General features: G+C 41.0%; 1 protein-coding gene across 12 annotated transcripts in view; it reads left to right on the forward strand.

Moving 5' to 3' along the window:
* The window catches only part of LOC126039961 (guanine nucleotide exchange factor DBS-like), a 210890-nt gene that overhangs the window by 53777 nt on the left and 142538 nt on the right, over positions 1 to 14575 (forward strand). For 11 of the 12 annotated variants that reach the window (XM_049803865.1, XM_049803868.1, XM_049803863.1 and 8 more), the window contains 2 exons: positions 7821 to 7911; positions 9119 to 9238. In XM_049803865.1, the coding sequence (XP_049659822.1) occupies positions 7821 to 7911; positions 9119 to 9238 (211 nt within the window). The remainder of the gene's footprint in view (positions 1 to 7820; positions 7912 to 9118; positions 9239 to 14575) is intronic. The other variant, XM_049803864.1, reaches the window with a different exon arrangement.

The raw sequence follows: 14575 nt of genomic DNA on the forward strand, positions 1-14575 counted from the left end.
CTGTCTCTGGACTATGGCTGTTTGTGCTAGTTAGAAGCACAGCAGGGATTTATTATTTCCTGTGGTCTTGTGTATAAAGGTGCTTAGAGGATGATGAGGGGAAAACGTGCCTCCTTCAAGTTTGAGTAAGAAGTTTTCCAGCTCCACCTACATGTATTCCCCATACTGAGTTGCCAAAGCAAGCTGAGAGAAACCACACACTGTGAACTTAACGGCTTCATTGTTTCACTCTGCTCTGTAGGGCTTTTGTTCTGCCAGGAGAAACTGTTTTATGAATTTCTTCACTAGCTTCAGGACTGGGAGGATGACGAGCCTCAGGGTTAATAAAACAGCAATAGTAGCTGAGAAAAACACAAAACTAGTTTACTAGTTCTTTGTATTTGGTATACTGGTGGGTGATTCCCAGTAATGTTGTCACATGTTGGGAAACTAGCATGTTACATTGTCAACATGATAGACAGAAATGCCTTATGCTTCTTCAGCCTGTGTGAAAGCCGAAAGTACAGATGGGTTCAAAAGAAATTAGCCAAATTCATGAAGGATAGCTCCATCAATAGCAGCTGAACACTGGCTCAGATGCAAACTCAGGCTGAAGAAATCCATATATTCCTTAATACTGGGACTTGGGAGAACAGCAAGAGATAGATTGTCCTTCTCACTTTCCTTCTGCTTTTGCCTCAGTATCCACTACCTACCAACACTGGAGACAGGTTATTGGGCTAGATGGACCTGTGCTCTGATTCAGTTTATCAGTTTTGTGTTTTCTCTTCCCCCAAGGAATCACGGAACAATGTGCAAAGAATGATGAATTAAGTTTCAAAACTTCGTAAGTCAGGAGAGCTGCAATATGCCTGTTTTACAGATGATGAGATATGTGTAAGTGACATCTTACACTACAGACAGGCTCACCAAAACTTGTGTTGAGTAAGTGACTATTCAGTTTGATTTAAATGACCTGTTCAAGGTCAGTGACAGGTTGGGGTTTGAACCTATATTTTCTGCATACCAGCACATTGGTTTGACTCGAACGTTCAATCATAGATCATGCTGTTGGGATGTTAGTTTTCCAGGGAGTTTGCTAGTCTTTATTGCAGTGCTTTTAGAAAGATTGACCACATTTCTTGAGTCACTATTTGAAACTTGTCACCCTTTAGGTAGATGGTGAGGGACAAAGGTATTAGTTTAGAAGAGGAAGAACCTGAGCAGCAAGCTTTAGTTGTGTGATTTATGACATAATTATATGAAGTAAAATCGTAATGTGGCATAAGTAGTGGACCTGTTTGGGTGGAGCAGAGTCTTGTTAATCTGCAGTTAGCTGGTCCATGCACAGAGAGTCTCTGTCATACCTCTCAGCAAGCAGTAAAGGGACTGCATTTGTTACTTTCATCAGTACTACTATACTGCATATGACTGTGTGTATTATGACGGTGTTCCTGTACATGTTGTTTCACTGCTAGTAGTTCACCTTTTATTTTAATTCCCAAGGAAGCTGTGCAGGTATCAAACAAAGTGACTAAGAGAAGAGAACAGTCTCTAACTCTTATGGAGTTACAAAGGGTATGGCCATGAATCAGGCAAGATGAAGTATAGTTTGAAAAGCAGTTCACCCTGTTTATCATAGAAAACACTTCTATACAATAAGGTTCATGCTAGTTGTGGAGATAAGATCTGTGATCGCAGATTACATCATTCAGTGAGTTAGTAACTTTCTAAGTCCCTCTGGAATGATTATCTTATGTGCCCATGTGACAAAACACTGAAAAGATAGACAGCAAATGTTATTATTCCGATCCATAGGCGTGTACTTGTTTTTGATGTTGCTGAACAAATTTGCTTTACCAGCTGTGGCATACCACAGTATTTTGGGGTGGGCTGTAAGTAAACCTTGCACTTCCGGGCTTTAATACATTAACTACTCTCCAGCATGGAAGATCAGCCCAGCCAGAGTTTTGTAATCTGATTAATTTTCCCTCTGGCTCAACACCTGCTTGTGAGAGTGCTCCACCAAAGGGTTCTATGTACATACATGTCCACAAACATTGAGTAACATGGTGTATGCACATGCATACCTCTGTGCATGCACACTTACAATAGATAGCTCCAGAAAGCCCTTTTTTACTTGCTTTATTCCATGGCCAGAATTCCCTTCTCTTCCAATAGACATGGATCGACTACTTTGATAAACAGGTGCCCTTCTCTCCTTCCAAAAGAAGTGAGGAAATCCAACACTGGCCTCCTCAAATCAGTGTTCAGGGGCTAACCTGAATTTGGAGCTGGGGGTGGAACAGCTCTGCTGACTGTACACATTCAGGGAAAGGGAAGCTCTCTGCCAGACATCTGTAGATCTAGGCAAATATGCCAGAATTTAATTTGGAGGTTAGCTTGATGTTTGTCTGTTGTGCAGGATTGTCTTCAAATCCCCCTTTTCAGAGAACTGGAGAAACCCCAATGCATTTCCATAATGAAGGTAGAGATATTACAGTACTGACACTGAGAAAACATTGATAGAGTGTATGTGTTTGTTTTCAAACAAACTCCCTTCCTCTGGATACACACACGAGTGGGGTTTCTCAGCTGTACATCCACTTGCACTGATGCTGCCATCTTGGCTAGGCTTCTTCCTATGTCTTTTTGCCTGCATGCATCCCTTAGTGCCAAATAACATTCAGACCTTGGTATGGCCTTTCCTTTCAGTATGCTGACTGAAGTAGCATAACTTGCTGACACTCCCTCTGTTTCTCTGGCTAAATTTAGGTCTTAAATAAAAAAAAAAAAAAAAACAAACCCCAAACAAAACCAAAAACTGTAAAAACAAAAGTTAAACAAAAACCCAAACATACAAATACCATTGGCTTATCTCAGCAAAGACAATTGATACCATCCTGATCATCAAAGTGAAAAGCAGGGAATAACATTGCAGAAGGCTGAAGTCTAGCTTTGTATCAGGGTTACAGGCCCATTTTGAGTTTTCTGTTGTCCAAAGGTACCTCTCTTGCCTAGATCCTTGTTGTGTTGCATCCATTGACCTGTGGCAGCCAAGATTTACAGAGGTTTATCTCTGAATGGTTTCTTTGCCTTTACATAGTCTGTCAGATTAATTTGATGTAGATGTTCTCCCACATTTTCTTCTGTGCTCTACTCAGGTGGTTTGCTTTTTAGCAGCATGTGGTTTTCTCATCTTCTCTCCCCACTCTTTTTCTCTTTCTTCAAATCATGTAATTTTTAAGTCTATTCTCCATTTTTTTACCCATTTCATCTCAGACAATGTAATAATTTCAATGTTGTAAATGACATATACTGCAATAGGTACCTAAATTGTTTGTGTAATGGCCCGATTCTCATTTTACCCTGACAAATCTCTCTCAGATCTCATGCCTTGGCTTGTTCTTCATACTCATCCACAGCTAGAATTGTACCTACACTGTTTGTGTAATAAAGTGTTCTGGCCTGTGCCTTTCCCCACAGCCCCATGTGCCAGGCACGACTGGTTGGCAGGTTTTGTCTTTGCCAGCCAGCTGCCGTTATGACACTTGGTCTTGGAGGGAGAGAGCTGTGAGTAGTGCCCCACCATAGCTAGACTGCACACTCAGTGGTATTTTGCTCTCCTTTGCTCTTTTCTCATATTTAAATCCAAGTCATTAGGTAAGTATCTATTTAATCTTTCATTTCCACAGTCTCTTTAACTGGTCTGGAACACCGTGATTTGCGGTGGCAACTGATAAACAATGTTCCTATTCCCATATGTTTACTATTCCCAGCTCTCCCCACCCTCATGACCACTCATGCCAAGCCTAATTTCATGAGAAAATTCCTTTGCTGCTTCTCTCTTGCATTTTCTTGTCTCTATCTGAATTTCATAAGCTCTTGATGCTATTATCTATGAATTTAATTTTTCTTGTTGCATCTGATGCCTGGATGCTTTTGTGCTGTTACAAATCCCCGTGCAGAAGAACATCTAAAAGAATTAACTGCTTGGTCATGGACATGTACTTGAAAAAAACAGCAAAGGTGCCTTTCAAGTGACTTCTGATCTACATGTTTGAGGGACTTTAAAAATAGGACTTAAGAGTTAGTTCTGAGGCACTGAGGCAAGTTTTACTTGACACAAATACTTTTGCGTTTGTTTAAATCACAGTTGTACTTGTTGCTTTTGGCAGGTGTTCTCTTGTCAGTTACTTCTATCGCAGTTTGCTCACCAAGGTGTGATTATAAGAGTCTGATTCTGAATTCTTGTAGGCCCCTAAGCCTCCATGTACGCTCCTATTAGAAAGCCTTTAGTCAGTCTTTCAAACCAGGTGGATGGGCAAGACAAGGCAATTTCTATGTGTAGTCAGCTTGTGTGAATATGGTGCTTATGGATATAGTTACTTGTGGTTTAGCTACATCATAAATTTTGTGAGAACAGATTTTTTTTCATTTTTATTAACTTGATATTAGTTGAATTAGACCAACATCAGCATTTTGTTAACTTCTGCTAACATACTTTGTTGATAATTTTGTTATAAATTACTGGGTTTAATGGAACTGTGTCAGATTTGAACCTGATTCTATGTGTCCAATTATGGTCTGAGAGATATTCAGCAGCTACAAACTGGTTGCACGAGTCTGAGCTGAAAACAGAATTAGATACTGATTCCAATATATAGTCTCTGTTTCTCTGGAGTAGAGACCATGTTTTGGTGATGTGTTTGATTCAAATTTTGTCCTCTTACATTCCCGTTTTCCTGCTGCTTTAACATGGTTCTCAAAAATAAACATGGCTGTCAAAAATATATAAAGCATATTAAAAAACCAGCCTTTTCCAAGGTCATCTAAACATGTAACGTTGAAAGGAGAATTGCATTGACTTAATTGCCCCTTCATATCTTGCTATTTTACTAATAATTTTGTTCTAAACAATAGAGCAGTTTCAGTAATACACTGTAAGCAACATGGATATTGAATTGTAACATTGTTCTCTTTGAATAATTAGTCATAACAAGCATTTTTTGGTATTTGTTCTGGTTAACCAGACATTTGGATCAAATCCCGTTTCCTGCAAAAGCAAAGAAACATAAATGGGGCATGTATCTTGTGATTACTCATTTCTCTGGTCATTTGAAGAACTGTGAATAGCAGAGCTAACCTCCATCTGTATGGTGCCAGAGCATGCTTGAGTTTGTGCTTTAACAAGAGGCCAGCAAGGGTGCTGGGATTGGTTTTGGGGAGTACTGGATTGTGACAACTGTTAATATTATCAGTATCAAATGTTTAAAAACTTTATTCTGGATTAGTCTGAATTGGTGGATAGTATGTAGGAGAGTTTTCAAGTATTTGTTAATGAGTATGATCCTGTCTTTAATCTTTCTGTGGATTGGATGGTCAGACAGCAGTCAGTGTTGACTGGATAGTCTCCTGTTCCTTAGGCCAGGGAACTCAGTGCAACCCACATCAGTTTGTTTTTTAGAGCGTGTTTCTATTTGACAGCTTCTCAATGGCATTTTGCCTTTTGGAGTGGTGGTTGTATTAGCTGGAGGATTGGGGGCTTGTAGCTTCCAAGTTCACCTACAGTAGATGGAGTAACTGGGGCTGTTGTTGGCGCAGGGACTGGCAGACCAGTGTGCCCAGGGTGGATGCAGCTCTGATGCTGTGGAGTGGGGATTCACACCACTGCAGCCTTTTGCCTGGAGTGAGATGCTGTGCCGGGGGTATTAAATGGGAACAGAGAAGAAAAAACCACCCTTTCTTTCCTTTCCCTTGTGAATCCTAAATGCATTTGTGCCCTACAGTTTCTAGCAGTTGTTTTCTTTCTGTAGTGACCTAAATGTTTCTTGGCAAATTACTAAACAAAAAAGAATTTTTTGGATGTGGATCACGCAAGCAGAGGAGGAAAATGACATGTGGCTTTGTGCTTGTTTTGATTTCCCAAACTATCAGCAATTTTATCCCAACCTTCTCTGTTTAAGATGTAACCACAATTCCTAGCACCCCATCTATAATGCAGCAACATCAGTTGTCAAGGGAGAAAGAAAAAGCCTGACCTGATCCTATGTGTCTCCTTTAGGCAGGACAGGCACCCTGTACACAGAGATGCTACCTGGTGGTCTGCAGGCTGAGGCTGATTTGCCCAGACCTTTCATGCCTATCAGACTTCCCAAGCAATTTTTGGTTCCAATCAGCAGAAGCAGTTTGATAAAACCAATGCAGATTTTTGGGTAGGTTAGGAAGTCCCCAGGGTGAGACTTTGTGTTTAGTTTCTCACACCCTTTCTATGACAATCTGCAATACACACAATTTCTTTGTTGCCTTCATCTGAACATTTTTTTCCTAACTTCTAGAGCAAACACATAGATACCATGCTGGCCATTTTTTTCCTCGAAACATTTGTCGGGCTTTTGAAGGATAGGCATATATTTGTATATATATAAAAGGAGAAACTGATAAATTATCTTCTCTGTGCTTGTGAGACACTGCTGCAAACACATTTTCTGTCCTTTGCATAAAGAGCTGCGTATTGCACTACTTAAGAGGAAAGGTCATCTATTGTCATTGAATTTTGTAATTCTCAGAGGACTGCTGTAAAAATATTGAAGTGGGAAATCCAATGAGTTTTCCTATTACCAGTATGAACTCTTAGGAACACTCGCATGGCATCCCAGATTTGCACAACAATTCAGCTTTCAGGTTGCTGTTCTTGATCCTGCAGAGCTGCAGCAGAAGCTCAGAGTTGCTAACGTTGGTGCTCTTCAGTGGATTATTGACATGAGTTTGCACCAAATGACCCGTGAAAATGATGTTCCTAGGTTGCTTCTTGAAAAAGCAAGAATCAAAAAGGAATGGAAAAAGGATTAAAGAAACGTTTTATACAATCTCTTTTGATCTTAATTTGTGATTAGATGTTTGATTGCAATATGTCCTTTGATTATGACATTTATACTTTTTCTGTCTGCCTCTGGTTTGCCCAGAGATGACTGAGCCATCCTGCTCTAATGAAGTTTCTGGAGATTTTTCTCAGTGGGTGCTTATTAGCTTCCAAGGACTTCTCTCCAACTCTGACCACTCTTGGAAGGCAGAGAGTAGAGCAGTCCCACTGAAGCCCTGCACACCAAAGTGGGATTTTTGAGAGGGAGAGAGAGAGCAAGAATGGCATACTTACGAGGTCTACATAGATAGGATGGAGCATCGAAGCAGTGCCTCATAGCTTCTCCTTGAAAAGTACTGAGGAGGAACAGTAACTGTTATTCTAGCCAGTAGGTTAAAAGGATACTTTTGAATGACTCGCAACCCTAGCACCAGCTTGTGGTTGGCAAGATACAACTCTTAAATTGCTGTTTTGCCTACTAAAATTCCTGGGGCACCGTGTACACAGGCAAGGTGGTGACAGTAGGGGGATACTGACTCCCTGGAGCTAAGCGCCCCTGTCAGATGTCAGCATAGTTGGAGAATGAAGACTGAAGTGGGGTGTCTAGTAATCTGAATTATTTTGCAGAGAAAACAAGATCTGAGGCTTCTTGTCTTCAGTACAGCACAGTGTAATTCGTGATCCTGAACTATTCATATCACCTAGATTTGGCAGCAGGGCAGCATAGCAGCTGAGAGATTTAGCAGATAAAATATTCATGTTTTGTGTAATCTGCTAGCCTTATACTGGAAAGGGAAAATTTGCCGGCTTTCGTTTTCGTGTGAATATCTGCCAAATATTCATTCTTTCCACCGTACATTGCATTTTCATAATGGTCTTAGAGGGTGATCTGACGGAGCCTGTGTTTTGCTGCAGTACACTTCCTTGGAACGGGAGTATCTCCATGTAACCCAGCACAATTATTTCATCTGTTTTGCAGTCTGGAGGCTGCCAGCATCGGGTTCATCATCATCATAGACAGACGACGGGACAAATGGAGCGCAGTCAAGGCATCCCTGACACGGATAGCAGTAAGTGCTTTCTTTTGTTATTTATCTTCTAGAAATTAAAAGTATCTGCTGAATCTTCAGCACAGGATACAGTCTCGTGTGCTCATTTTTAGCTCCCTTAACCTCGCTATGGATGCAGATTCTCCCCTGCCCTGAAGCTCATGAGTATTAAATAAGAGACAGAGGAAGCTGCAATAACAAATTGCACAGCCTTGTTTACTGCTGAATTAGGACAAATTCCTTATTTGCTGGGTTGACTGCAATGTAAATTCTAGTAGTTTGAAGTTGGTTCCTAGAAGAATATAACAGAAGTGCCCTTCTGTGCACTGAGGAGTGATGATGTGGCCTGCTTATGAAAGAAACAGATCCCAAGGGACTTGTGTTTGCGTGGTAGTAAGTGATCTCTGTCAGAAACTCTTAATAGCTTATTATAACTCATTTGCAAAAGTCAGAGCTAGAGCATTGATTTTCAGTGCTAATAAAAGCAGCTGGTTTTATACATCTATTACCAGGAACATGTGCTGTGTGAGGAGCAAGCACTTATGTACAGAGGTGTAGGATGGAGGCATGACCAAGGTGACTAAGTTCTTTTAAGGAATTTAGACAGATTGCTTTTCATTCTCAGTTCTTTTTAGCTGCTCTCTTCTATAATTCTTTTTTATGCTTGATGAGCTCAGAGGAGTGTGTGAGAGATGTAGGCTGGGTGTTGCAGACAGGGCCATGTCTGATGAATGTGTTGAGTGCCTCTGTGTGTGGAAAAATATTTGAGGTTAAAAAGATTAAAAAGCCTTCCCAGAGTGAGAAGGTAGGTCAGCCTGGGGAATTCATCTGTGCCACCAGCTTCTTTCACCAAATCCAACGTGGGTAGCCAGTTTTGCCCTCCAGTGGCTGCAGCCTAAAAGAATGGGCAAAAGAGGGCTTGGTGTGGTTCAGATCTGGGGGAGGAAGACACAAGTGCAGAAACTTTAGAGCTCTGTGCTAAATCCATATCAGAAAAACAAAGTATGGCTGGGCAGTAAAATCCATGGGCCAGTCTTTCTATTGGCTTTGGAGACTGTGACAATGGGTATGTGCTGAATGGACCAGCTGGTATTATTAGCAGCTGGACTGGGCAAAGTTCAGTAAGTCCTACCTGCTTTGCCCCCTTTAGGAAACACTGGGCTGAAAATTCCCTTGGCCTTCCTGTGAGGCAGCGTTGTGCCTGCTGATAGTTCTATATTTCTTGCAGGGAGCATTTCCAGGAAACCTGCAACTGGTGTTTGTCCTGCGACCCTCCCGCTTTATCCAAAGGACAATCGCTGACATTGGCATTAAACTCTATCGAGATGACTTTAAAATGAAGGTACCGGTAAGCATGCATTTTTTTTGTCCATGTGTTTTCTTTATCTCCATGTCTGCAGTTCTTAGGTGTCAGCAATTTCTCATAACCCAGTAACTGAAAATTGATTGCAAGTGGCAACTGGGGACTTTTATCTGGGTCTGTGTGGTGTATATAATAGTAATGGCAGAGAGTTAATTACCAGTGGATGCTTCACAGTATTTAATGGACATGTTCGCATGTGGAAGGGCAGTCTAGCTATAAAATGAGACTAATTTTTTTAAGTATTGACATCTTAACTCAGTGGAGCCATTCCCCTGATGTAGGCAGACGTAGATCTTCTCACTCCAGTGGCAAACATAAGTATTTAGGAATACAGAGCAGTGAAAGGCTAGGGCCAAATTCTGCACTATTTTATGTATTATCCATGGGGCCTGCCGACAGTGGCACCATTAAGTGCTTGCATAGCACTGCCTATTCTTAATGCCTTTTATGATCCCCACGCTCTCAAAGTTCACGGTTTGGTTTTTACTACTTTTTATATGCACTTGGCATATGCCGTGGGTTGATGAGAATGTGATTTGAAGCAGGTTATCAATCCTGAAAGAGTTTAAGTTTAGATTCTGAGAACTCTTTTGGGAGTTGTTCCTAGCTGCATGTTTGCATGTGGTTTCAAAGTGTTTTATAAATAAACTTGAATTATGATTATTGATGGTATTTTGTCCTGGACCAGACTCATACTGTGTTCCACAATGACTTTACTGGAGTGATTTCATATGATTGTTTTGGATTTTGCTTGTGGTTTTATATTGTTTTGCAAAAGACCTATGGCTCTCCTCCAACAAATTCTAGCTCTGTCAACACCTAAGTTTGAAGTTCAGGTGTTTAAGATACTTTATGCTTCTTCTGAAGTAAAAGACAGCAGCCCATTTATTACAATGCATACAAAAGAGGAATCATGAATACTCATTTGGTTATTGTGGATTAAATTGTAACATTGACTGTAGTTTGGCAAGGGTGGCTTTTTGGCAATTAAAATGCAAAATTGATCTAAAAATGTACGTTTGATTACAAACAAAAATCTTTTAATTTTATTAAAAAATGGATGTTCCTGTACTTAATAAGCCGCAATCTGTTACCATAGAAACTATTGTACCAGCGACCGCAGCCTGGGAAGGGACAACTTCATCAAGGACTAGCATTTTCTAACAATTCAGCATCTTCTATACTTTCAGCAATTTATTTGATGACAGTATTGCATTTCAAATCCAACTTGAAACTATCAAAGTTGGAAGGGAGCTTAATTCTAGGCAGGAGTCAAGCTCTGCATTATGTATTAAGTAATAACTTATCTTTCTTACAGGCAGGAGAAATTAAGGTATGAGTTTAGTTTGGGGTCATCTTGAACATTCAGATTTTGAGCCATCTTGAGTATGTCCACAGAGCTCTTAGAAAGCAGTCTTACAAAAACTAAGAGCATGATGTGTTTGCTGTTAGATCTGCCTGCCTCCTGCCAGATATCTGTAGACAGCCTCTCAGGTCTATATACAGGCTGTCCACATATGTCTGATGCTATTATAAGTTGCTTAGGATTGTGCTAAAGGTGTCCTAAGTTTCTGGGGTCTGCCATACTCTCTGGAGAGCCTTTTACTTGTGTTTGTAGCCCATCCTAGAAAGGCCATCTGTGTATGTCCCAATTTCAGAATGGGTAGGTTACTGAGAGCAACACCTATTTGTCCCCCTTGAAAATAGCATCCTACATGACAACAGGGCCAGAGAGGAGTTCTCCCATGGGAGACATCCTTACTCAAGGAATTAGGTATCAGTACCTATCTTTAATAATGCCATCATCTTTTAAATTATTTGCAGGTTGTTTGTTCATGTTGTGCATTTGGGACTATGACAACACTAATGTCATAACTGGGCCATGGATGGGTTGCATCTCCTATCACAATGATAAGCAAGTCAGGGCCAGGACATAAGTATTCAAAAGGGGCTTCGAGAATATGGTGTGCATTTGTTAAGGAAACATTTGTTAAAGAGTTTATCTGAGCTATCAGACTGCAAATATATTCAGTAAAATAGATTTGCTGTGTTAAATCAACATCGTATTGAGTAGAAGCCAGAAGGTCAAGCAGGAGCAGGAAATAAAGGCTGAAATAATAAACAAGACACAACGAGGAGATGCAGGATTTATATGATTTATTGACATACAAATATGGTTAATAAATCCTCCTGAGGTAAATCTCTATTGGGATAGTGATTTGATTAAATATCATTACCCAGGAACACGAGACAGTTCAACTGAGATAAAATCTGGGAATTCAAAAGGAACACCCAGTCATTTACCTGAGGAATCTGCCATCGTGCGAAGGGAATTAAAGCATCTTCATAGTGTACACAAAAGGCTGAATAATCTATCCATAGCAGACACTTCTTTGACCTTTGTAGAATGTGACTTCTTTCATCATGAAGCAACACCACTACGGCTCTGTGTTCCATGCTGACCTGCTTATGCAGACCCTCCTCTTCCAAACTGCTACTCTCTTGTATTCTTCAGCTTACTGAATGTGGCTGTCTTCAGTCTGGGAGATGCTAATGCTCAGTAAGATTGGTTTCTTAGATGGATGTTGGATTGCTCCTAGGCTTTCTCCTGCAGAGATGCCTGCAGGGTGAAGACTTGTGCCCTGTCAGGTAGCACCATAGCAAGCAATACTAATAGATTTGCTTTGTGGCTCATGCTGAGCACATCAGGTTAAATCAAACATGTTCCTAAAAGAAAAGTGCATGACAGTGTTCCTCTGTAGTTTCAGTGAAGTTTGGAGTATCAAAAGATTTCCAACTTGTCAGCAACACCTCTGATGGAGAAGAGCTACAAAGCAGTTAAGACTTAATTTCTCAAAGGTGATTTGCAGTTCAGAAGTAGTACGTAGCCTTCACATTCCAGTCTGAGGCTACTCCAAGATGATGTAGTGTTTTGAGTTTTCTGGCTTTGGTCATAACAAAACAGTGTTTGGTAACACATCCAGGGAATAGTTTTCCCTTCAGCTTTGGCTGAGGTACACTGTGCTTTCTTTGCCTCCATTTCTTCACCAACAAGGTCTCCTCCTGGCCTCTGTGTTTAGAAGCAGGGTTGAAGGAGAAGATGAACTGCTGGAAGTGAAAAAGAATTGAGTCAGGGACTACTTGACAATATTCAACCCATACAGGTCCATGGGACCAGATCCATCTCCCACAATATTCTTGTATCCAGGTTAGGATGTTAAAGTCTGGATGGGTGGGACAACTAAATGGATTTAAAAACTAGTTGCATGATTGGTCTCAGAGGGTAGTGGTCAATGGGTCACACTCTACCTGGAAGTGGGCAACAAGTGTGGTGGTGTAGTGATACCTAATGGTACCTGCCCTGTTTAACATCTTTATCAATGACCTGGAAGAGGCAACAGGGTGCACTGTCAACAAGATTGCAGATGACACTAAACTGAGAGGAGCAGTTGGTACACTCAGAGACAGGGCCACTGGAACATAAACTCCAGGAATGGGGTGACCAGCATATTAAATACAAAAGGGACAAATGCAAAGTCCTGCAACTGGGAAGGACTTCCTTCCAGAAGGACTTTCTTCCTCAAGAAGAAAGAAACCATGTTCTTCCCTCCCAACAGCACAGCAGTGTTGTACAGCTGACAACAATACAGGCTGTAGCCTGACTGTCTGGGGACCAACTCTGCTGAAAAGGACCTGGGAACTTGGTAGACAGCAAGCGGTATGCGAGCCAGCAGTGTACGCTGGCAGCAAAGGAAGCTATCAGCATCCTGCATTAACAGAAACAGTATTAACAGAAGCAGAGCCAGCAGATTGAGACAAGTGTTTAACCCTCTTTGCTTGGCTCTCATTAGATTGCATTGAGAATAAATGCCCTGTCCAGTTTTGGTTCCCCCAGTAGAAGAAAAATATTAATCTGGTGTGAGGTCAACAGAGAGCCATCAAGGGCAGCACTTGGAGCATGTGCTCTATAAGGAGGTGCTGAGGGAACTGGACTTGCCTAGCCTGCAGAAGGGAAGGCTTGGGATGGTTAATATGACATAACAGCAGCTTTGCAGTCCCTCCAGGCAGGTTACTGAGAGCATGCAGCCAGGTGGTGCATGACAGTAGGACAAGAGATAGCAGACATAAAGTCAGACAAGGATAGTTCTGACTTGATACAAGGAAAAACTTTTTCACCATAAAGATAATCAGGCAGTGGACCAGATTGCCCCAAAATGTTGTACAGTCTCAATCCTTGGGGGTTTTCAAGACCCAGGTGGATGAAGCCCTGAGCAACCTGCTTTGATCTCACAGCTGACCCAGCTTTGAGAGAGAAGTTGGACTAGAGACCTGAGGTTCCTGCCAACCTGAATTATTCTAGAATGATTTTGTAACAAAGATCAGCTAAAAACCTGTTCAGGTTTGTTCTTAAGGCTTTTCTTAGAGCACTATCAGCGTAGAATATACATCCTCTTGCCTCCATACATCTGTGCTCATGTCATTGTCCACAGTGCTTGCAAGTGTACTTACCATGCTCCCTTGGAGCCTGCTAACAGGCATAGCCAGTTATCCTTTCTTTAAACAGCGGAGTGATATAATACAATTTGATATATATTAAAGTCTAAGGCTTAAAATTTCTAGTCAATTGTGCTCAACATCTTGTTTTTCTGTTGCTGAAATAATGGTGTATTTTCTAGCTGTTAGAACAACAAGGCATAATTAAATACATGTATGCTATTTGTGTAACCACACGTATTGCCAGTTTTACAGTGGTTGCCAAAAGGTAACACTGCTTGCCTGAAGCCACATGCAAAATCTGCTTTTGCTTTTATTAAGCAGGTCTAGTGGTAAGGAGACTTTTTAAAGTAAGAAAATGGATTTAGGTTTGTCTGTCCTTTCTCTTTCATCATAGTTTAAAATAGAATAATGCCAGTGAGCTCAGTGGACATACAGTGCCATAAAATGATACAACTGAAAGGACAATCTTATTCTCAATAGTCTCATTTCAGCACTTCCCTGGATCAAGTGTTTGGTGTTGAGGAAGCTGTTTAACCTGCCTACTCCTCCATTTCTCTGTAAATAACAGTTATCTAGAAAATACAGAAATTACTTGATGGAAGTTTGTGTGAAATACCATACTTTTTCTCTTGATGCACATGCAAAAGCTGACTGCATCCTCAGCCTAGCAAGGAACAAGATGATGTCAAGTTGTGGTTAGTTCAAGAATGGCCACGTATATGTTGAGAAGGCAAAATCTCCTGGAAGTAAACTGTGGCCATTGCATGAACAAATACATAATAAGAACTTACTGCCTGTGGTGGAACTGCACTTTGGTCATACATG

The sequence above is a fragment of the Accipiter gentilis genome, chromosome 6, assembly GCF_929443795.1.
Source record: "Accipiter gentilis chromosome 6, bAccGen1.1, whole genome shotgun sequence".
Lineage (NCBI taxonomy): Eukaryota > Metazoa > Chordata > Aves > Accipitriformes > Accipitridae > Astur > Astur gentilis.